The 25,051-nt window shown below is 37.8% G+C and overlaps 1 protein-coding gene across 1 annotated transcript in view; it reads left to right on the top strand.

Annotated features, from left to right (window-relative positions):
* The window catches only part of JPH1 (junctophilin 1), an 85,407-nt gene that overhangs the window by 30,223 nt on the left and 30,133 nt on the right, over nucleotides 1-25,051 (top strand). Inside the window, exon 3 of the mRNA XM_086609404.1 lies at nucleotides 23,780-23,898. Within this exon, the coding sequence (XP_086465530.1) occupies nucleotides 23,780-23,898 (119 nt within the window). The remainder of the gene's footprint in view (nucleotides 1-23,779; nucleotides 23,899-25,051) is intronic.

The raw sequence follows: 25,051 nt of genomic DNA, 5'->3' as shown, positions 1-25,051 counted from the left end.
GTGAGGGGCCACCACTGCCAAGCACCTTGATGACATGGTCCCTGCCCTGGCAGGGCATATAGACACCATTACTCTGTGGCAGAGACAGTCCCTTAGCAGCAGCAGGAGAGCAGGAAAAGCATTTTTCTCTGCCTTTCCATTCTCTGTCATCCCATGATGGGCAGCATGTTGTTGCCAGGCAGGAAGGAACTGTGTCTGCATACGCAGATCAGGCCCCGCTGTGTCCGTCAGCCCAGTGCAGAGCCGTGTCGCTCCTGCAACTGTGCTGATCTGCCTGAAGAGAAAACTGGGCTTCAAGCATAGCTAATGTGGCTGTCTTTATTCTGGAAGATCTCAACTGTTATGCTGCAGCCATATCTATATCTATAGTGTTCTGGATATCTGAGTGCCACGACAGATAATGGCTTATTTGCATGCAGTTTTCGTGTGACAGCGTGAGCACCGTTGATCCCTTCCCCCCGGGGTGCTTTCATACAGCTATGCTACTGACACTCATGAGTGCTTTATGTTGTCTCTTTTCTATAGTGATTTTTTTGTAGTGTTTTGTTTAGCTTTTGAAGGTGATTAAACCCTTTGTATGTGAAAATCCTCTTTATGTTTCTGTCATAGTACTGCTAGCTGGCTTTTTTTTTTTTCTTTTTTCTCTTAAGGGACTTTGATCAGCAGGACTAGTCTGGCACCTCCTTCTTGTAGGGAGATTGCTTCAAGAACTCCTTCTAACAGTTTTGCTATACTTGGGTGCATCGTTCCTGACTCCGTTGAGCTGTCTCCAGAGTAATTAACCAGCTCTGCATAGATCTGCATTCTCTTGTAACTGAATTTTAGAGTTGTACTCCCTCTGTATCGTAGGTAATGTTGTAAGGTGCTTTTGCTGATTTTGAATCATTTTTAGGTACAGCTATCAAGGATAATCTGTCCAAAGCTCTACTCTTCTGCACACTTCCTCTGAAATCTCTCTTATGATGGCAATTTACCTAAAGCCCTTCATTTTATTGTGACACCATATTTTAGCATAGTGTTGGGAATGTTTCTTTCACTGCTTTTAGTTTAGTCACATGTCCTAAATATAGTATGTGGTGCAGTAAAAATTTGCTGGGGGAAAAAGTGATCTCAAATAGTTGTTAGTGCCTGCAATGTTGCATTGTGTAGATCCTGCGTATTTTTGTTGCAGCATTGAGTTTTTTTTCATTGTTTTGTTTGTTTTTCTGCTAAATTATGTACATTAATGTATACTCAAGTCACATTCCCCTCCTCCTTCCTTTCTTTTTGAACCAACTATTTTTGTAATCCTGGCAGCAGAGTAGCCCACCTTCAACCAAAAAAGCAGTATCAAATCTCCACAAAAGAACTCTTCAGTGTGGTTTGAATTCTCCTGGTATGTAGGTAGTAGAGATTCAAACTGGAAGCAGGCACCCACAATTCAGGTTTCACACTTCCCGGTTTAGTGTCCTAATTACCCACAGAGACACAAAGGGTGTGTGGTACTGTAAGTTCTGCCTTTGGCAATGTTTTCTGAATACTGACCATAAGCCACTCATCCATATTTAAATGCATGAATTGAGAGCTTAAATTCTTGAAAATTTTTAGGACCTGAAAATCATTATCACAGAGTCTCTTAAATTCAGATGACAGAATGTATTTTGAATATGTCTCTGAGCATATCCTTTAGGCAAATTTAAGCTTCCTAGTACTTAATGTGCTGCCCAGTACCTAATCTGTACATCCCATTCTCTCCCATTCACTATGAGAGGATCTAAGCATCGTTTCTAAGTGTTAGGATTTTTACTTCTCATATCTAAACACAGCATTGCTGAGCTTCATAATGCTTTGCTCCTGATCCCCATGTAGTGTAAAATGTGAGCAGTTTAAATTTCCCTATTTTTACCAAGGCACTTTGAGGATAAAGTGTAAATGCTGCAATGATGGAGTAAAAGCACTCAGGTAAAATGATGAGTGAGTGAATGAGCTTAGTGCCCACCTCTAAGACCAAGTACCCAAACCAGCTAATGAAGACTCCAGTGTCATTCGATTCATTTCTGTAGCTGCTGAACAGTTAGTTCCTGGCTGTGCTCCTTTCATCCTAATGTATCTGAATGATGTGGACAGTACAGAAGATGATTGAAGTAAGCTTCCAATGTGATGCAAGTTACAGATGCTGAGGTGTTCTTGTGTGCGGGAATGGGGGGAGGCTTAGGGAGCAGACACAGGAAAACCAGTTAAAGTGTATTTTAATTATAAATGTCCTTTCTATGACACAGGACAAATAACGTCAAAGAAGATTAGGAAAGCACTCTTAAATCATATTTTTAAATTAGCCAGAGCAGTAATAGATAATGTTGTGTTGGTACCTATGTAATCTTTCATTTCTTTTAACTAAATATTTATTTTTAAATAAATTAATAATGTCATTTGTTTTTTTTTAATACATGAATTAGGTTGCTGAAAACAAGCAATTCATATTATGTTTTTGATTCATTACCACTTCACTGGGATATTTTATTCCTCAGCAAGACAAGGTTTTCCATGATGGCTTATGCTACTAAGGGGGATTTTTAATTAAAATCATCATTATTTTATTTTTCTGGTACTGGATTTCTTGTCATTGCCAATAGGACTAACATATGGTGCTAAATGTAATGCTGCTGTACTAACTGATACAATTTTTTCACTGCATATCTTGCCGAAAGAACAAAATACGTAGCTGAACTTCAAAATTTTGAACTAATACTGTTTACATGTGCAAGTAGGAAGAGACGATGCACCCTTCCCCCTTCAATGTTAAGTGGTAAATTGTTGCTATGGTGATCATTCTTTCCATCTCATCAGCTATAACCTGGTTTTCCACATCAACTGAATAGCTGCAAGCAAAGCATGATCTTTATTAATTTTTTTTTTTATCAGTTAATAGTGTTTTTCTACACAGTTATTGTCTTGGGACTTAACGTCAGCATCAAGATGCAGTGAATGTAAGCAAGATAGCTCTAATTTTGTAGTACATAAATCTGTTCACTCATTAAAACAATCTTCATGTAACTGCCAAGAACTTTTAAGCGGATTTCTTAAAGGAAGCTTATTTTTGGTGTGTAGAGTTGCTTTTTTTTTTTCATTATTTGAAATACTATAAGCTGTTATGGTAAATATGAGAAAAACTTCATAGATCTCTGAATAAGGTCTCAGTTAAGCAATTTGTTGTTTGATAGCTAAGGTGATGAAAACAGGATAGTTGTAGTAACATTTCACAGGACAGCTTTATTTTCTTGTAGTGTAAATCAGTGTGCGTAGTTCAAATGCAGAGAGATGCCTGTGCTGTGGTGGGAGTAAGGCAGGTGAACTGTTCCGAAATCACCGAACAGCAAAAGATACAAATGTGGTTTGGATGTGGCCCTGTTCATATACACAATAAATTTGTGTCAGGACAAAGAGCAGAATAAGCGTGTGGGCCATCAAAATATTGCCCTGAGTCCAGAGATACCCTCTCTCAGCACCACCATGAGGTTTTTCAGGCAATGGCCAGGTGTTATGGCAAGCCTTGGAGTCATAGGTGGGACACTGTGGTATGGCATGATAAACATGAATTTTTAAATAACCCGTCTGTGTTTAAATTGATGCTTTTAAAAGACAGTAGTTGTCTAAACTCACTTATGTATTGTTCATTACAGTCAGTCTTTCCCTTTGAAGCAAGTAACATTTGAAGCATTTAAAAATGTAACCATATTGTGTCCTGCATTGCTAGACAGCATATGAGCAACTCTGTATTTCTGATTTTACTCATGTTCCAGTGTATTTAAATTATTATTTTTTTCTTTGGTGGGGAACTTTTTCCTCTGCGTTTTATCTGCATTACTTGTGCCTGTTTTAAATTGTGTGTCATAATCAAAAAAAGAGCAAGATCATATCTGTCTCAAAGTTTTCTATTTATTACCTGTTTTATGGTCCGCAAGAGGACCTGCACAATAGAGAACTGTTCTCTAAGACTATATCCAAGTCTATCATTTCATGTAAAAGCATCCTAAATATAATATATGAAAATGTAAATAAGAATCTTGATTTCTTTGTTAGTAGTCTTTTTCGGTTCTGTACATGAAACAGTATTTTTCAGGTCTCAAAATATTTGCTGCCACAGGCAGACTTCCCATTAGATGTTCCTGACCCATATTTGCAGTGAGAGATGTTTTGCTAAATAATGTCAAAGATCATCTCTCAGTACAGCAATCTCTTAAAGGATATGGTGAGAGTTATAGTACAAACATAAGGGTGTTACCTATGGAGGCAAACTGGGAATTGGATTGATATTTCAAGTACGAAGGATATCATTGCACAATTTAAGTCTAGAGGAAGGTATCTTGAATTACTGAATTGCTTAGATCTTTTGGAAGTACTTACTGCATGACTACCAAAGGATTAATCCTTTTGGCCAAAACACAGTTCACTAAGCAGCCTGAAAGAAAATACTCCATGGAAATGTGCCGTGTTTCCTTCCAGCTGCAGAGGATAAGGAGAAAGTTACTGAGAAGCCATATTGTAAAGATGTCTGAGCCAAAACAGCCATTACAGTGTTCCTGTAATCTGTTTGCTTTGCCTGACTATATCAGGTATGGTATTTTATTTTGTGAATCCACTCATCTTAGTTTCATGAGCTATTGTCTCACTGCTTAATTCCCCATCACCGAATCTGTGTGATAGTGCAAACTGAGCACCGGCAAAAGAGTATACCGAACCATATTGTGGCGTGAAGTCCTTGCACGTATTTCACAATCACACGAATAGACCACAGAAAGACTTTGTTGTCATGTACAGATCCTTTTTTGTTGGGTGAGGGATACAAACAATTCCAGCATTTGGAGCAAAAACTGTTTGTGAAAGAGAAGCAACTGCTCCATGTTTTGTTGTCACATTTTCCTGAGTCTAGCGTTTCCTACATAACCAGAAATAATTTCTCACTGAACAGGAGCAGAGTGACCCAAGGCTCAGTAGCCCCCAGTGCCAAAAAATAGTTGAACAGTCCTTGTACCAAGCTCTTTACTTACTCGACCTCCTCACTCCCTTACTTCTTTCCGGAAGCGTGTAGTTTCAAGTACATTTTAGCCTGCAGTACCAGTGAACCAGTACCAGGGATCGGCTGTGAACATGAGACAAGGACTGATCCGAGTGCAGGAATGACTGGCTGAGAGCGGGGGAAGAGAAGGTGGTTCCTTTCAGCTGTGCTCTTCCTCAGATTTAAACATACATGAAACCATAGCCTTGCTTTGCCTGGATTTTTTTGTCCTACACAGTCCCTTAAAGGGATCTAGTGTGTTCCTTTGTTGTATGAGTATAATCAGGAATTTGATGACCTGGAAAAAATGTGTTCAGGCAAAATGCCAGCCAGAGAAGAGAAGCCTCTGAACAGTAGGACCATGCACATGGGATCTAGTATTTCTTTCTGTGTTATTTCCCTTTATAATAATTAGGGATTTCTTTTAATGCTTCAATTGCTATTGTTTCTGAAACCATGAGCAGATTTATACAGTACAAAAATGGTTCAATAAAAGACAAACACAAAACAAAACCACATTTGCTACATAAAAGGCCATAAGATAACTGTTCTTCATTCAACTTCAAGGTGTGAAAGTGCACACAGGTTGCCCTGTTTAATCTTGCTAAATTCTATTTGTTTTCTGTAGCCAGTATTCTGTTTATTTTACCAGCCATTAATTAAAATAGCTAGTTCTAAATTTTCCTGCATGTAGTGGTAAATAGATTTTTGTGGCTATGATACATAAAAAAAACCTAATTCTAACCTATTCCTTAGTGGTGTTGAAACAGATTAGAAAATACAGCTACAATGATAAGCAAGTTCCATATCTGAATTTATTATTTATGCAAAAAAGAACAAATTTTTTAAAAAGTCAGTTTTGATTATCTTAAGTATGAATGTGCTGGCAAGGAGCCAGCGTTCTCTCCTTGCCACTCATATGAAGACAGACAGACAGGGAAGCTGTTGGTGCCTGCCAGAGAATGTGTGTTGCTATAGATTGAATCGTATAACATCAAAACCTGTTTAAGCTAGAAAATATGAATAGTGCTTTAACAAAAAAACCCAAAACCTCTTTCCCTCAGGGCTGCTCTGGACTTGGTCAAAAATTGCAATTCTGTCTTCTACCCTAGCAGCATTTTGTCTGAATGAATGTACTTCTATCCCTGAATTCAGGGACTCTCCTTAATGCTTTTCTTGCCTTTATAATTCACAAGGAGACAAAAATCAAAGATCATATGGGTACTAAGGAATTTTCTAAGCTGTATTGTTTATTTTTTAAATTTCTTGGTAAAATTTATCTGAAGATGCATTTTTCCTATTTGTTATTTTTATTTTCTCCACCTTGACTCAATTCTCTACAGATCATCTCAAGCACTTTCATTTCATTCTATCTTTCTGCTATGTAGCAGATAGCTGCTTTCACAGCTTAATTGTTGCTGAGCATGTTTTATTTCCCTACCAACCTGTTTGGCGTCTTACCTTTTAACTTCTCTGTTCTCTGACATAAGTCTGCTGCTGTTAAGAGGCAATACCATTGTTCAGGGAACTAGCTTAAACAACATGTGCTTTGTTCCTCTTAAGCACTCTCTGAAAAAATGTCATCTGAAGGATAACAGAGAGAAGAACTGTCAGACCTTTCATAAATATTTTCATCTGAGATTAGTGACACTGTCCCACAGCCTTTCATCCCAGCAAATTACGAGAGAGAAACATGATTTGCTCCATCTGAAAAGCAATATAAGGGAAAGAAAAATCAATGTTTTAATTTTTTTAAAAAATCTGATATGTAGTAAGTAAATCAACAGATAACACCAATGTAGACATTGTTCTCCTTAGCTAAATTACATTTTAGCTGGGTAAAATTTTCTATATATGAAATATTTTGGATTAACTATTCAAAACTAACTCATGCACTTTCAGGATAACAGTACCTGTTCACAGTGTGATTTGAAAGTGGATTGAATTTTGCGGAATTGGGAAATGTACTTGATGCAGAAGGCAGTTGACTTCGATGATTTAATCCAAACTTAACTGTTACATTTTACCTGTAAAACCAATCTTATTCTGGAATCATTTTCATATATAGGAAAAGAGACCACTGAAGAGAATACCTGGATAGCATTAATACTGTAGTTACCACAAAGCGTATTGGACTGTAGAAGGATTTAGAGATAGTACATTGCGTACTTGAACAGACAATAAGAGAAAGTAGGTATAACCTGCAGAAACTTCTTTTGTGACATTGCCAGTACTAAGAGAAAAATAATGAAGTTTGCATTGATTATTAGACATTATGCCGTATTAATTGACCCAAATAACAGACCTTTTTTCCTTCGTTTACTTAAAGGACAGATGGATACCGAACATCTCTCAAAACAAAAAATAAAAAATTAAGGATAATTAAGTTTCTGAATTCCAAACTTCACCTTGTCAAAGTTTTGAAAGGCTTGTGTTAGATGTAATTCATACGCTTTAATGCAGAAATATTGTGGGAGGAAAAGTAATTAGCTGGAGGTGGACTCTTCTCTGCTTAATTATCCCATCTCCAACAGGGCTAAATTCAGCTCTGACATACGCTGACAAAAGTCTCACACAGAAGCTACGTTCAATTGCAGCACTGCAGTACATCATGCTCCAGTCTCACCAGATGGCATTTCTTCAGGTGTGTGTCACGCTAGGAATGAACATGTTTCAGGCAGGTTAGACTAGGGAGCTGGGCTGTTTTGTTTTTTAATACCAGCATACTTTCTGGACTTACGCCTAGCTTAGCCTTTTCACGCTTCCATGTAGTGTCATAAGGATAGCATAGAAGGGGCTTCCTTATTTCCCTCTTACTGTCAGTGAGAGAATGTGGTGGTTATTGAAAATACTTGTTCTCAGCTCAAACATTTCCAAAACCTTCCATAATATCCAGAATTCTGTCTCTGTCCTGATCTAGTATTCTCTGGTTCAGATGCCCCTGCCCAGAGATTCCTAAACTGAGCAGATAAGAATCTGCATGCTTTAAATTTAGTCCACCATGCAACTAACACTCTTCCCTGCACGAGATTAAAAAGTCAATGATTCTTTTGGTAGAGAAAATGCGTGTTGAGATATTTCATATGCCTGCCCTTATCTGCTGGAATGCACAATATGTGAGATCCTTTCCTGAAACTGTCTTCTGCAGCAGCTCGTGGCCTCATCAAACTTTGAAGTATTTCTCCTCCAGCAAACTTCCAGCATTTCTCTTGTAAGCATTCTAGTGTCCATTAAGTACAGCATTGAGCAGACTAATGCCCAACTGCCATAGCAAAATGTCACAGAATAATAAAGAGTTAGCAACATACTGATGCTCTTACACCCCACCAAGATAAAAACTTCAGAATGACAGCATCACTGGTGCTCCCAACGTAGACATCGGTAGCCATAGTTACTGCAGTATGGGTCTTGGTGTTGATCCCCGTTACAGATAATGAGATAGAGCTGCTTAATCTGGTCCGTTGCTGGTTTCAAGGTAGCAGTTAGCCCAAACACAAATTGTAGTACAAGTGAACTTTGTATCTAGGCAACATTCCTGGAAAAGCTTTGGTTTTCGGGTCTCTGCCCTCCTCGCTGAACAGGGTACTGTTCCCCGTCTTCAGTGTTCTACCCAACATCAGTCTGTTTAGCATCTTAGGAGAGTGTCTTGTGAGTGACACTCAGGATTGACTGAGAGCTGACAATTGAACTGTCCTCAAATCAACTGCTGTCTCCCTTTTTTCAGAAACTGTTTTTTAGATATTGTTCTACACCAATAACAGATGAGAATCTTCTTCCTGTCATGATCCTGAGGCTTTACTATTGAGGAGCGTTTATGTGGAAGAATTGGGTAGCATGGTGCATCATTAATGTGTATGGAGACTCAAGAGACTGAGGCACATGTGGATGGTTAACATCTGGGAAGTCATGTCATGTTAATGTCTTATTTATGTGGAGTTATTGTCCACATTAATAAGTGACTGCTAAATTCAGTGAAAGCACTGTAGTGGACACCAGTCAATGAAAGATGTGAGTAATTTATAGAGAGAGGCAAGAAAAAAACCTTGAATATTTTTACAATTACTCCAATTGAGCCTCCTAAGTGATATTAGTTGTACAGAGCGATTCTGTCAAGCAAAAGCACACCTGAGGACAAAGACCCCGAACAACTTCACCTTGCTGTGAGGAAACTGTGCCTCAGCTTTGATACAGCTGTTTGGCTGACTGCCAGGTCTTGCTAGCAAAGAATCATCTTTTCAGGTAGGGTGGGGTGATACCTTGTTCTCATGACAACAGAGAAGAGCTCAGTTTTAGTGAAACAAAAGGGTCCACTGTTAGCCAAGTAGCTTTGCAGGAAGAAATGGACACATTGGATATCGTGATCATTTAAGGCCTAGAGCGTATAGCTGTTTAGCTTCAAGTGCTCTGGAAGAAGTGGGACCTTTTTAGAGCTCATGGTTCTTCAGCATGCAGATTTGGTGCCGTATACTTGCCAGAACTGGGACCTCTTACCCTGAGCAGTGGAAGACTGACAGAGATGATCTTTAATATAGGATGCACAGTTACCCAAAGAATTGTCCCAGCATCATGGAGTCTTATGCCAAATACTTCTGAGATGCTGCCGTGAGAGCCAGCCTTCCTTTTTCTTTTACAATATTTTTGCTTCTGAGACAAGCCAACAGATTTAACAAGAAAACAGAGATCTCTCTTTTAACCCACACTAGAAAAACCCACACTAGTCTGAGACCCTTCAGGCTCTATCTTAACTGTGTTCCCTCAAGACTTAATTGTTAGGACCTCAGATGACTGAGTCTTTAACTATCTTTTTTGCTGACCAGCCCATTCAGTTTCAATCTTCCATGCCAGAGACAGGTTTTATTTCTTTTCCTTCTCCAAAGATTTTTTTTCTCCGTGGAGCCTTTTTCAAACAAAATTGACCTTCTTGCTTCATGTAAGATCTGTAGATGAGGTTCTTCCTTTCTTGGCATTGGCAACTCCATATATATTCTCAAAGTAGATAAGAAAGATTGTTTCTTTCCTGTCCTAAAATAATCTGAAGTTGTCCCCATGCTATCTCACTTGTAGGTCGGTAATACTTGATTTTATCATATCATGTTTCAAGTATAAGACTGATTCATTGTTTCTGGCATTTCTACAGAGATAATGCATGGTGCACCTGAAATTATCAATAGAGGATGCTGCATCTTGAACTTTTTCCATGATGCTGTCACTCCTCATAAAACGTGTGATACATTTAAGATAAGGAACTCTACTTCTTTTTTTATCTGTACAGCTAGGTGATGCAAGAGAACTATAGTGCAGTGATTAATGTTGTGACCTGTATGCTTTCTGTCCAGATATTATGGAATTGAACAGCCCTGCAGTTTCAATTGCTATCCAAACTCATTAAACATGAGAAATGGGTATCATTCTTCTCCCCAGCTATGGCTCTTCTAACAAACTTACAGAGAGGTTGAATTTCTGTATATATGAACTCCAGCTAAAGTACATGAAAATCGTAGATGTAAGAACTCCTAAAAGCTTTCTTTGTATTTCTGCCTATTCTGTGGAATTCCACTTTGATTCTCTGGTAGGAATCTGGTTTCTGTGTTGACCCTTCAAAAAGAGGTCATTTTGTATCCTATTTTCTCAGCTGCAATTTGAATACTCAAAACAGTACTTTACTACCAGACAGGTTAGCCATTCAAGAAAAAGAGTAAATTGCAAGACTTTATAGCTGGACTCATTTGTACAAGAGTTAGAAAAAGAAACTGCCAAAAGCACTTTTCAGGTTATATTGAAGCACCTCCACAGAATTCCTTGCAAACTAACCCATTACAGTACTTTAGCAAGTCTTCTTTTCAGTGCTGTACTTTGTAGCAAAAGTTTTATCTCAGCAGGCCTTTCTCTGCACATCTGTCTCACAGAGAATGAAAATGTTATTTATTTAACAGGATTGCAGAGTAAGTCTCTACTTGTTATCAAGTGACCTCTCCTTTCAAATGAGAAATCATATTCTATATGCATCCACTTGCTGCCAGAGCATGCTTGTGCGGGAGCAGCAAGGCCGCTATATGGAACAGACCCTTGCATTTTATTAAATATTTTCAGCTAAGAGTAATGTGAGGTCAAATTCCATGTTCAGCAGACATACACTTCATTGATAGATATAGCTGAAATTCTGACTCTTGTTTGATGGCGGAGATATTTTTATTATTATCTTGCTAATTATGTGAAAGAGGATAATCCTTGAATTACCTTGCACTGATGATCTTGAATTACCAAATTCTTCAAGGAAGCATGTGTTTACTTTCCCTGCTCTTCCAGTGGCTCTTCAGGAATGTTCTCCGCTTCTCCTTTATGTGCCCAGCAATGTAGGCTTCAGCAGAAGAACTGAGGCGAGACTGAGGCCTCCCCTGTTGCTGACCTCCATGTTTCCCCATGGGATTCATAAAGTAAGGTACATACTCAAGTGAAGATGGATCTGTACGGACTCTAGGAAGGATCATCTTATCTTGATACACAACCTGACAAGAAAAGTTGTTGTCAGAGTTGTTCAGCCCAAAGAAGAGAAGGCTCCGGGGAGACCTTATAGCAGCCTTCCAGTACCTAAAGGGGGCCTAAGGGGGCCTACAGGAAAATCAGGGAGGGAGTGTTGTTATAGGACAAGGGGTTTTAATGGTTTTAAACTGAGAGAAGGTGGATTTAGATTAGATATTATGAAGAAATTTAGCCCTTTCCCTGCCATGATGCATGCCCTTGACATGGCGAGGCTCCTTTAATGTCCTCAAGAAAGATAGCAGGCAAAAGTACTTTCCTGTCACTTGCTGATGTTCAGACCTGTGCAGTGAGCACTGGCTGCCAGCTACATGAATTGCTGTAGTAGCAACAGTTACTCCTGTAGTGTTATTTCTTGAAGACATTAAGAGCGCAGAACTTAGTTGGGTGTGGGTGTAGTAATGCCCAGCACTTCTGGAAAGCACTTTGTGTGTGTGCAGCACCATCGCTCAGTGCAAGCAGAGCAGGTACGGTGCTTCTGGCAAGCTATAGTAGTCCTGCTTTGCAAACAGGAGAGGATTCCTTCTCTGGTACTCATTACAGCTCAGAGATCTGAAGTTTAGGAAGGTAACTTATTTAAGGTACTTTACTGGGAGAGTAATTTTCAAGGCTCAGGAATTGCCTATCAGAGCAATAGATCTCAAGGTTGTTCCTTAGTAGGAACAGGTTTTTGGTGGGAGGGGTAGGGCACAGTACTGTCTAATGGGAGATTCTTGTCTTAGCTGCTCCAGTGTCACAGTCATGAGGGTCAGTAAAACCCATCACGTCTAATAAATCTGTGTTCGTGTGAAGAGAGGACAACAAAGCATTAGGATTGATTATTTTCAGACTTAATTCCTCCTTTGTGGCATGCGGTAGTATTTACACTAAAATTTTGCTATTACTGACTCAGAAAAGAGAATATTTGCTTTTTAGAAGAGGCTGGGAGAGAATGGCAAAGCTCCAGACAAAGACTGTAGTAAGGAAAAGAAAGGAGCAAATAGATCATGACTAGCTCTGTTCAGAGGGTCTCAAAACGGTAAATTTCATGAGTCTGCAGTAAGTTGTTACTCTCACAAGTGATTATTGCTAAATATGTAAGAATACAACAATGAATCTTCAACCTTACCGTGCAGATCTGCATGACTTCAGCTGAACAAAGCAGTCAAGGACTGCTCTAAGCAGGCATAAATAGATTGCTGTGAATGCTCTTTCAGCAGTCTCTGGATGCCACAAAAGCCTTTTGGGCATCTAGGCAAGATCATCAGTCCTTTGAGAACCAGCAGAGAGCAACATCCCTGTTTTTTCAAATTTTCTGGTAGCTGACAGAATGTGCTGATTGTTTATTCAAATTGTGTGTTATTGGCAGTGTTGTAGGATGCTACAGAGGATAAATATATACATACGTGTTTATTTAGGGAGAGTGTGTATATGAGAGAACATTATTTTAAAGCTGTTAACTGTGTTCATCGTAAAGCCGTGTTTTACATTTCCTTCATGCTGGAGATAACAAAACCTGCGATATAGCTGTCTCCTGCTCTATGTCTGGAATGATCTGACGTTATTTGCAATCTCTTCAGTTAAGAGGAATTGCATGTTTATAGGTGGAGGGATCATCAAAGACTTTCCTTTGCTTGTTTATACTGTTTAGTCTCTTGATGTTTAATGTATAATATGAGCAGCTTGATTTATATCTGTCAGCCTGGAGGAAAGTCAAACCACATACAACCATCTCTATACTTGAGCACTTGTCTTTCATGCAGAGCTTAGGCCTTTTGCTAGTTAAGCTGTTCAGATATAACGTATCAGTTTTTTTCTGTTATTCAAGTATTTCTGTGATTTTTTTTTTTGTTGTTATCTTTAAGCATGTCAGAGAATTTGTAACAATTGAAAATTGAAGAACTAATCCCAGAAGTTTGCTAGACATTTTTCTATCAATACTGTTTTTCTAGGTATCTGGCACCTGATCGGGGAACAGAAATGAACCACGCAAAGAAAGATAAGCGCAATTCAGTTTTGGCTGTCAGACTGCTAAAGACACAAAGATTAGATTTAAACATATGTACATTAAGCACATACAGTTAATGCCTTTAAAAGGGTGAAAATACTGCAATTTTGTTTCCCCACTAGATTTTAATGCCCAAAGATATTTAAAGGACTGTTAAAAAAAAAAAAAAACAAGCAAACATTGCCACAGATTATTTGTATTCGTGTCAATGTTTGTTATTTAAAGAGCTTAATTTACACCACATTCTTTTTTTAGTTATAAATGCATAAATTGCACTGTTATATCTTATAAAGAATTATTTTGTTTGCCATTATGTTCTAGATAGTTTTTCAAGCCTCCTCAAAACTACTTTAGATTAAAACTTTATTCTATGGTCAATGTGCCCTTTCCGTTCTTGTTTGTTATGAAGATTTCAATTCCATACTATTATTATGAGAAAATGGCAGAAATAAATGTGTGTGCTGCAGCTTTTGGAAGAGAGAAAGTTCAATAAGCACCAAGCTGCTAAGCCACTAATTATTTTTCTTAATATATTTTCCTCCATCAAGAACAGTAATTAAGTCTTTGGATTCAGACACGAGAACTATAATAAGTTACAGACTGCCGAAGTCACTTAGGAAAAGCATGAAGCATACTCCTAGAAGTATTTATGATTGAGGAATTTATTTTACATTTTTTGAAGCCAGCAAAACCCACAGAATTTTAAATAAATTTACACATTTTTCCTGTAACATAATTTTTATGCAGCCAGTTTGTGGCAAGTTACATGTATTAGGATGTGAAGAGAGATCAGATACTGGTTTTATATTATGTATTTTGCTCTACAAATGCTTAGATATTCTTTGCTAAAATATTTGTAACATTGTAGACTTTTTTTGTCCTAAAATTTAAAAAACTCTTATCCTTAAAAAACCACATCAACTCTGTATAGAGGAGAGGTTAAGAAATACAGACATTGTCAAGGATGACGTTTGACATAGTTTTCCTGAATAAGTTTACAGATTAGTAGACCTTCCAAAAGTTTTCTAACTGGAATTATTTTAACAACAAATAATTTAAAATGTATTGTTTCCTAAAAATTTATGTTTGATTTCATATTTTCTGTTTGTTTTATTTTTCCTTTTACAAGTAATTGAAAGTGGTAAAAATGAGTAGAACGCTGAAAAATATTAAGATAATGTTTTAAATTGAAAAAGCAGTCCGTTTTGATACAAAAATAATTCCTAGTCTCTTCCCGTAAGTTGTTCTTATTTTTCATCTGGCTGTATCCCTGGGATGATGATTTGTTGTTGCTTTCTTACATGCAGAGTCTAGAATAGCTACCAGATATTGGTATTGATAATAGGAATCATATCTACTATTTTATTTCGTTTGTCTTAAGTAGAGAGCAGTTTAAAAAAACATGTGTGGCAGAGGGAGGTGCAGTGCATTAAACGAGTCTTAGAAATTCTCTAAGCAAATGATCACAACAGTCCATGTGTTCCCATTTCCTTGAGCAGGCTCACCTTCTCTGTGTAGAATCCTTATTACATGGGGTTCGTTTTCCTTGAAGCTTGCATTTTATGATGAAGGGAAGAGAAACATATTTATCCTTTTTTTTTTCTTCACTTAACTATGTCATCAAGAGCAGCTAAAGCTCAAGTGTGCATCTATTTTTTTATGCTTCCAGCTAGATTCAGAAACTCTCTTCAGTCAACCAATATAATTGGCTTCGGTGATCGGAAACAACAAATTGTTTGCAGATATTCCTTTACCCTTTTCCAAAAAACCTCCTGTCTGAAGGAATTAACATTATGAGGCCAGGGAACTGGAAGAAAATATTGCTTACTAAGGAGATTTGATAATAAAATAGGATAAGATACGGTCTGTCCTATAAAGTAGGACAGACAAATGCACATCAAGATTTATACTTTTCTCTAGAGGTACTTGGCACTTAGTGACATGAAAAGATATTGGCAAAAATTAGGAAAAAATCCTATGAGCATAGTATTCAGAAGTGTATTTTGCCCAAAGTATAAGTTTCCCCACAGGAAAACTCACTTTCTGCTTGAAATGATGCTGCTTGTCTTGCTGAAATTGGAGACTGTGCCATCTTCAAGATTTCTTTGCCAGTGCTAGGGTGAAATATGAAAGCAAAACTTCATTCATTCAGGCTCCTGACAGACTGATAGATGAAACTGAAGAGCCAGCTCTATTATCCAGGGGCGGATTATCTGGTGTGCACAGAAATAATGCCAGGCTAGAGGGGCACCTAAGGTTAGGGAGAGTAGCATGTAAATGTAAGTTCTCTAGTGATGTTTAACAGCAATTTAAAACCTCTTTTTAAATTCAGACATCAACATTTGAGTCTTTTTCCAAACAGGTGAGCAGGAGTGAGGGCCTGAAAGAGACTAGGGAAATTGAACTAATTTTTTTCAATTGTTGTTGTTTTCAATTTTCAGAAACACCTGCTTTTTTGGGATGCTGTCCTTTCTGAACTGCTGAGTACACATGACTAGTATAAGTTACAGAAATGCATACCTCAGCACCCCTGAGTTGCTAAGTGGTTCTGGTTTTGTTGATGTGGATGATAGAGGTCTAAAGGAGAATGCAAACAGGTTCTGAATCTTGGCATAAGAAGGTGGCTGGTCCCTCAACAAGCACATAGATTGGTGTTTGCTTGTCCCAGTTTCGACTGGGACAAAGTTAGTTTTTCTTTGTAGCAGCTAGAAGAGCTCTGTGTTTTGGATTTAGTCTGGGATTTGTTATGAGAAGAATGTTGATAGCGCACTGACAAAAACACGGCAAGCTGACTATTCATAAGACTATTCATATATTCATAGACACAGCAGAGCGTGTTCATGCTGACCACTGCAGGAGTCCAACACCCACATAGTTCAGAGGACCAAACTGTAAATAGCTCAAGTTTCTTATTTTTGGTGGAGTAAGAGGAGTGCGTCCAATGAGATGATTAGAGCACTTATGTCAGATGTCTGAAACACCTAATGTAAACAGTCCCTAAATCATCTAATCTCACTTCCTGTAAACAAAAGGCCATGTCATTTTTTTCTCAGAAAATGGATTAAAGAGGACTTTGTGTACACTGACTAATACCATTTTTAAAACTTAAAAAGATCCATCTTTTTCTCTGTACAATATACCGAAAACATTTCAAGGCTGACTGCCCAAAATCAGCTTCTAATCGTTGGACTGGTTATGTCTTTATCTGAAACACTTGTCTTCCTCATTTTCTCATCCCCGTTTTCCACTGTCAGATATCCATGTGTACACCATGATAAGTGGCTTCTCAGTGTTTCTTCAGTAATAAGTAGATATGAGACTCACAAAGTTTAAGTTAAAAAGCTTGGTTTTTTAGAACCTCAGTTATTCTGTGGTTCTGATATTTCTTTTTCCTCTTGAGACGTGGATGAGCTGGGCATCATTCTATTGGTGGTTTTCTGGATTTTGTAGTACAGCAAGAACAAATTCCTGTTTATACTTGATTTTCATCTCTACATGTATAAAGACCACATTAACCCTTCCTTTTGCTGCAGTGTGTGAGGCTACCCAGTGTGATCTCATACTCCTTCAGGGCTACTTTCCATGACCATCTCCCATATTGGTCAGATTTTTTGTTTCCCAGTGTTCTATTTCAGTACAGTTAAATGCAATGGGTTTTGGAGTTGTTATCATTGAGCTTTAGGTTACAGTAAAGTGTCCTTTTGAGAGTTTTGGAAATCCAGAAGTTGGGTAATCTGCCAACTCTACCATAGTATGTTTTAGCTTGTATTGAGACATTATAAAAGTAAAATATTAAACAACTCTGGAGCAAAAAACAGGTAAGGTAAAATGAAGATATCAACCCTTTTCTTTAATGTCTTCTGCACTGAGCTTTGAGATGTGTCAGAGAGTTAGCTTTTAATCCATTGATATGATTTATTAATTCCATGTAATTTATGCTGTTGTTTAATTATTTTGCCATAGAGTGCAAATCAAAAACCTTGAAAACAATCCAAGTATGTTAAATCAAGGCAGTCTAGATAAGCTATAGGACCCATAATCTTTACATGTGTATGAAGTGTTTGGCAGAATCTACTCTTTGTTAAAGCATGATGTCTGGTACTGTATACTATTAGCCTGTAAATCTCTATGGATGTAGATCCAGTTTATTTATGCTGTTATTTATGCTCAAGACTGACATCTGACTAAGCAGTCATTACCCCCGGGTTATTTTTTCAAATACTGAAATCAGGTTGGCTGTTTGCCAATTATAAGGAATTTCCTTAGTTTTTCAGTTGTTTTTAACTAAAAGTGTTTTTTCAGTTCTTCTGATATGAGTTAGGACTGAAAAAAACCTGGGAAAGGGATTTAGTCTGGGAAGGAGGAATTTTCTGAAAAAAAAAATGCATTACGTAAGATGATACGGATCAATGTGCCAGCAATGTGTACATAAAATATCTGCTGATGCCTCACTACATGAGACTTTACTGGTAGTACCAAGGTAGTCCAGTTCCTGAATGAAGTCCGTTCATGAAGAAGGAGCAGCTGGCTGAAACTAAAATCTGGCAAAGCACAAAGGAGATTGATCAAGTAGAGCACTTTAAAGAGTTTTTAAGTTCAGACTTCCTGATTGAGGACATATATCTTATTTGGTCAATTCAATCTATAGTTTGGCAGCACTTTTAAGTTTCTCACTGACATGAAGCTCTCATATCTGTCAGTCAGTTTTTTTCCTCTTTCTCTCCAAGACTCCCATTTCTTGGTGGTATTCAGCGACCTACCCTCATTTCTGAGGTATATGACAGCAATGAGTTGCTGAGAGTGATGAAGCCAAGAGTTCTTAGGTAGCTCTACATAGTTGTGCATGTCTGTATTTCTAACCCTATCGTAGTAGAATATTGGGTTTTTCCCAGTGTTATCATTGAATGAAACTAAGGAGGATGACTAGCAGACTTGATAAATGCCAGTCTCTCACTTGCGGTGTTAAAAAATGCGCAGATGCTAGAAAATTATCTAGTATTTATTACTGATATGTAATACCAGAAGAATATGGAAATAAAATGGGGACAAGGAGAAAATTAAACTACCAAAGAATCACTCCTTTGAGTTATCCCCTTATTCTCTAGCTCCTCTTTTACTGCAAATGCTGTTGATCTCTGTAGCAATTGTATCAGAGCTTGGTTTTCCATAATTGAGCCTCCAACAGACAGAAATGTAGAAATGTTGGTGAATTTCATACCTGGAAAAAAACTGCAGAATATTATTTGCTTTCTAGAAAAATCACTGAATTTTAGAATTTGGGAAGATTGGATTTTTTTTTTTAGAGAATTCCAGTGTCAAAAGGATGGTATGGGTAGTAACCCACAGTATGTAACGTTACTCAGCCAAACCTAATAGCTGTCATTAATTAAATACGTCTCTGAGAACTTCATGTAGGTTTAGCCTTTACTGATTTTTTTTTTGATAATACGGAAATCTGTTAATAAGTAATATTATTAAGATCATTAATTTAGGATAATTTGATAGGGATATAACTATGTTCCATACATTTGGCAAATAGAAAACAGAGAAAATTATTTGTATCATTTTAAGAAATAGAAAGCAAGCTCCTGGAAAGCTTTGTGCTGGAATCACTGTGTTCGATAAAAGCTGAAAAATGAAACAAAGTAAATATATGTTGCTTACATTTTTAGTTGGCTCTGAATGAGGCTGCATTACAAGTGCATTGAGGGATACCGTGGAAATACAAAATAATCTGGAGGGTAATGGACAGTTCTAAATGGGGTTTAAATTTAGATAAACATCATATAATGCATTCCAGACACATGACGTTATATACGAGCATTGTTGCTACATTTTTTCTGCAGAATGCTAATGTTGTTTAAGCTCTTCAGCCCTCAGTACTCCTCCTTCAAGTCACTTTTCAGACGTAAGTAGATGACAATCTCATTGTAGTATTGCTGGAAGAGGAGACTGCCTGTGAGAAGCCCCTGACTGTGTTTATAATCTCTTGAGTGTAGCTCAGATGATGTCTACATTTACCTACCCAACCAACACAGAAGAAAAAGATACTGGTAGTGGTATGAGCTGTCCCACAGTCTAGAACACTTAGGCTTCTTTCAAAATCAGACTCTCCTATGAGTCCAAATACAATTTCTAACAATAGCAAAGTTTTTCAGTTAGCCATTGATCTTCCAGCCCTCACTCACTGATGGCAAAGACTGGTGCACATAGGGATTCCGTATGTGGTCACCTGGTACCAACACTCTGCATGAGCTATAGCTGTGGTTTCCTTTTTAATGTAAGTACAGTTTGATTCCTGCCACAGATAAAACTTAATTTTGTCCCTGACTTGATTGCATTTGCCACCACTGTGGACTCATTAGTTAAACGGTAGATTGTTTCTCTAAATATGAATTGATTTTATTTTCAGTACTTTAATTTTGTACTGGTTTGAAAGCTTTCAAGCACATTTGATTTGTGATATTTGAGAATTTGATTGTGAATTTGAGATATTACAGGGAATTTTAATGGTAGGATAATACTTTCAAGTAGATACACAGGTAAAAACAAATGGCAGTTCAGAAGTTAGTATTACTTGTTACAGTTGCTGAGAATGAATTTTTACAAAGAACTGCCTGTTCACTTAAAAGAAAAATTATTAAAGGTCCTTTGCTGTGGGTTAGAACCTGCAAGCATAGTTGCAAAGCAGGTCACTCATTATTTTCCTGTGCTGTTTTGCAGTCTCTGGATTGCTGCCTAATTCCCTGCATAGTTTCTATTTTGTTGCTGAAACTTCAGATTGACCCTTCCTGGAGAATGTGTGGAAGAGCATGCAAAGCCTACAGCAGTCTATTTCTTGGCTGAGGGAGAGGAAAGGAGACATTTTTTTGAGTTTTGTCTTTTAAAAGTTCTCATAAAGATTTTTTTGTCATGGCAAAAGATGTAGAGCTCTCTGGGGAAAAAAAACCCCAAACAATTCTCAAGTAGATGATGGTCATTCAAATGTGAGTCATTTTGGCTTGGTATATCATAGACTTCAATTTCCATAAATAATTACTACTAATAAACAAAACTTCAAGACTTTACAGTGACAAAATTACTCCAGGAACAAAAGGTAAGGAAGACTTTCTCAAACTGTGTAAAGTGTAAATGGAGGACACAGATTATATTTCAGTGGGGCTACCCTGCTTTGATAGCTCTCCCTTATAAACGTTGTCGTTCAAGACCAACATATTTCTCCATAGTCTCTGACAATAACACTCTGATAGCATGGGGGTCAGTGCAAGGCAGAATAAACAAATACAAACAAAATGTAGTGCCAAGCAGCAGTAACTGTAAGCAGGTAATTTGGAAAACAGACAAATCAAGTGTAGAAGTCAGAATAAAAAAAATGGAACTTAAATAGCAACAGAAAAATTTGAGTCTGACACTTATCAGTAAGTGTGTCGGAATATACAGTCACAAATGGAGATAGCAAAGCACAGGTTGCTGAAGTTAGCCAGTAAAGCGTCCGAATGCCAAGGTGATAAATAGCACATCATGGGAATAACGAGGAGCCCACGTTCAGGGGCAGAGCACAGCGCTTCTGTTCTGTACAGGAGCACCAGCCCTGCTGGTTTCTCCTGTTCTTTTCACGTTTGCCGTATGTCATCAGCGATGCTTGCTGAAGAGGCCGTCAAGGAAATGTCTTGAGCACAGCCACGTGCACGCACTTGTGTCTGGCTGGTCGAAGGCGGCGCAGGGGCACAAACACCCTCCTTGTGCCTTCCCCTGCTGCGCCTCGTTAGCTCCTCTCGCCACGTCGCCTCTCAGCGACAGTGCAGCACTAAGGCTCTGCCCAAGTGTGTCACTGAGACATGCCTTGGCAGCGTTCGCGTCTGAACAGTCACTCCTGTTCTGGTCTGCTGGAACTCCTGATGTGAGTACAAAAGGGGCAGAATAGCAGGAAGTGCGAGTTTAAAAAAAAAAAAAAAAAAAAAAAAGGTGTGAGATAAGGCAGGCAAGGAAAGCAGTGCTCATTTACTTTCTGTTCCATTGGCTTCTTCCTGCGGTGACTTGCTTCTGCCCAGCTTCACGTGACAAAGTTTCACTAGCTTATTATTCCTGTCACCATTTAATTCCTTAACTGATTGACACTGTATGTTTGGACAGGATGTGTGATTTGCTTCTCGGGTATAAGAATGTAGAAATTTCACAGGCATCAATAAAGAACTGTACTGTCCTGGTGCTGGTCATTTAGTATATTAGCTTTTAAAATGTCTATTGTAGCTGTGGCAATAGTATTAGACTATTTTTATATGGGAATAGTCTGGTTGTTCTATTATCACAAAAGGATGATCAGTGTCTAGTTTATCTATGTGCAGACTACATTATTGTCTCACAAAACAATGTCCCAGTGCTAGGATTGCTTCATTAAGTTTATGCTACGTAGACATAATTATGCAGGAGCTAAGAATAGCTCATCTAATTGAAAATAATGATTATAGAGAAAGAACGGGTTTGATTACTGTTACTGAGCAAGCACATAGCGTACAACCATTCATGAACTGCACGGAACACATGAGGGATTATACGGTGTATTTGTTTTGATTAACAGTTTCTTTCACCCGTCCCGAGTACAAGTCGAAGGTGTTACTGCTGATTTGTTCATTGTCTTTTTTTCTCAGAGACCTAAAGGGACCCGTGAGAAGTCAGCATGAGCTGATATTTATCCAGAAAATTAAGACAAACTGAGCTATGAAATAACATTCAGCATTTATCCCTGCACGCATTTTAGGGAGGATGTAACTTAAATAAATCTTCTCCAGGCACCGCAAATGAAACTGTCTATGTGGGTTTTTTATGTCTGTGTTTATACTGGTGCCCTACGGGATTAAACATCCTTTTAGAAATGCAAAGTCTGCCATACTGTTAATCTCTTGGTGCTCATTCTCATTAATGCTAACATTTAATTCATGCTTTGTCTAAAACACGTAGAACTTCTTTATTCTTTGAAAATAAAACTGAATTTTTACTGCAAAGTTGTTGAAAGTTTTAATTTATTTGTTTGCTGTTGATTAGTATCACCAAGCACATGGGTTGAAAGTTGCTGCTGCTATTGTCCTCTTAACTAATTCTTGTCTTACTTAAGTGTCAGTTTTCTACTAAATGTTACGAGAAAATTACTAAGATCATTAAATTTAATATATCTGGTTTAGAAATGTTATTAATATCTCTAGAGGCTCAAAAAACTCTGCCAGTTTGCCATGTTTAGCTTTCCGTCCATTCTAATGAACCATTTCACAGCTCCAGGCTATGTGCTAATGCTGTGGAAGCACAGAGAGATCACTGCCATCAGGAATTTATAAACAGATGACTGTTTAAAAAATGAAGTGAGGAAGGAAGATGGGACAAACAGTGATGCAATCTTGCAGTAACACAAGTATCAATTTATACAGACTGGAATCAGAGGCAGTTGCACAAGCTCTTCTTGAGGCTTTTTAAGAAATAGCCCAAGGAAAAAAGTGGAAGCAGAAGGCAGATTACTTTATGAAAGTATTCCAAACTCTTGTCTTGACTTCAGAAAAGTTACCTTGTTTGGGATTTGAAATTCAGAGAGTTACAAGAATTTAAAACTGTTAAGTCTCCGTTTATACAAAAGTCTGTTGAAGCATCAAGCACATTTTCCATACCATTCTTTTTCAACATGATCTGATTGTGGAAGACATTTCTCGATTTTTTGGGCCAACGTACCTCAGTTTTACCCTTCAAAAAATTTTACATGGCACTGAGCATTAAGCATTAATTTTGAACTGTGGTAATCATATTTCACAGTCCCCTTGAACACTGTGTATCCTAGTCTCACAGACCTCTGTTTAGGAGTCAGTATGGTGGCCCAGTCTGACTTTCTGTACACTTCTGCACACATTCCAGTAATGTGTATTAAAATAATAATCCCAGGTGTCAATTAGATACTATTTTTTTTCTACTTAGAAATTTTTATTAGAAGTTTGGGCTATAAATTGTGTACCTACAAGTAAATGTGATACAAGGATGAGCAGGACTGAAGAACTGAGAAGAATAATGTGTTGGTTCTGAAATACTTTGACTAATTTGCATTTACTCACAGCAAGTGTGCATAAGAGTGCACTGTACAGTATAGTGTATGGTAGCTGAGGACAGTAGTCTTTTGCTCTCGTATTATTGATGCAACTCATGAAAGACTCCTCTGCATATAAACTGTTTTCTACTCTCTACAGAACTGCACATGCAAGAGCTAAAGCTGATGCTGCGGATCAGGCTGCTCAGGCTGCTCGCCAGGAATGTGATATTGCAAGAGCAGTTGCCAGAGAACTTTCACCAAATTTCTACCAACCAGGTAATAATGCACTGGGAGCTTTGTGGCTATTTTTTTTTCTTGCACTGAAAGGATTCTGTGTTAAATTTAAAAGTTGATTTCATTTTGAATGTTGTCATTCATGCAGAAACAATATGAAGAGTGTACATTGCTCAAGCAGATTTTGTTTCCATTTTTTAATCATTTGGTGACTATTGCTTTGTATAAAAACAGTTGAGTGTTGACAAGTCAGTATCAAGCATACAACTTTGCCTCAAATTAATAGCTTCTTCAGGGCGGTATCAAAGACAGACTTCGGAGAACTTAAATCAACAGAAATTTGGATTATTTCTATACTGTGTTTATTAGGAGAAAGATCCTTAGCTTTTTTACTAACCAAGAGATTTCTTGGCAGTCTTGGTTAGCTGAGGCCTGAGTTCTGGAGAATGCTTTACCATTACACTCGCATAACCTGTGAGGGAATCTTCCTCTGTTATGCCTGTGGTGCTCTGTGGAACATTAGTCTCATTCTCAAGATATCGTAGAATAAAGTCTATGTCACCTGTATCAACATTGCAACCCATTTTCACCTGTCACATGGTTTGGAAAGTTGCTATAAAAAGCAGTAAAGTGGTTTATGCTTTGTTTTTCTGATGTCTTTGCATGAGATTAATATTTAATATGTACTGTTCTTTAGCTTAAGATTGCATAGATAAAACGGAACTCCACTTGCCAATTTAATGTATTTTCCTAAGTCTGTCCTTTCTTTTACCTGTCAAATGAATTGAGTCGTATCTTGTTGTTACTTTTCAAGGACTTGCCTGCACTTGTATGCTAATGTAGATTATAGCTCTGAGATTCATTTTCACTTACCTTCGTCTTCTGCACATCCTCGTTTCAGCCACAAACCCTTTTATCCTTAAACGTACTCATATGGTGGATGCAGGCTAATGTCATGACCTGCAAAATCAAAGAACAACAGCATTCCTCAACATTTTCTAAGAATCCACCTATTTCCTATTATCTTTTAGTATAAATGACTACTCTCTAACTTGTTAGTAAATCATAAGCCAGTTAGCCTTAAAGAATGCGTTTTTTTCTATATTTCTAAGTATTTAGTTGTAGAGAGCAATCTGTGTATTTTGGGGTTGGAAGGGTTGGGACACTCTTTTTTATTTATTTAGTGGGTAAGTCA

This window comes from Tauraco erythrolophus, chromosome 3 (genome assembly GCF_009769465.1).
Source record: "Tauraco erythrolophus isolate bTauEry1 chromosome 3, bTauEry1.pri, whole genome shotgun sequence".
Classification (NCBI taxonomy): domain Eukaryota; kingdom Metazoa; phylum Chordata; class Aves; order Musophagiformes; family Musophagidae; genus Tauraco; species Tauraco erythrolophus.
This window is presented reverse-complemented; position numbering and strand designations above follow the sequence as displayed.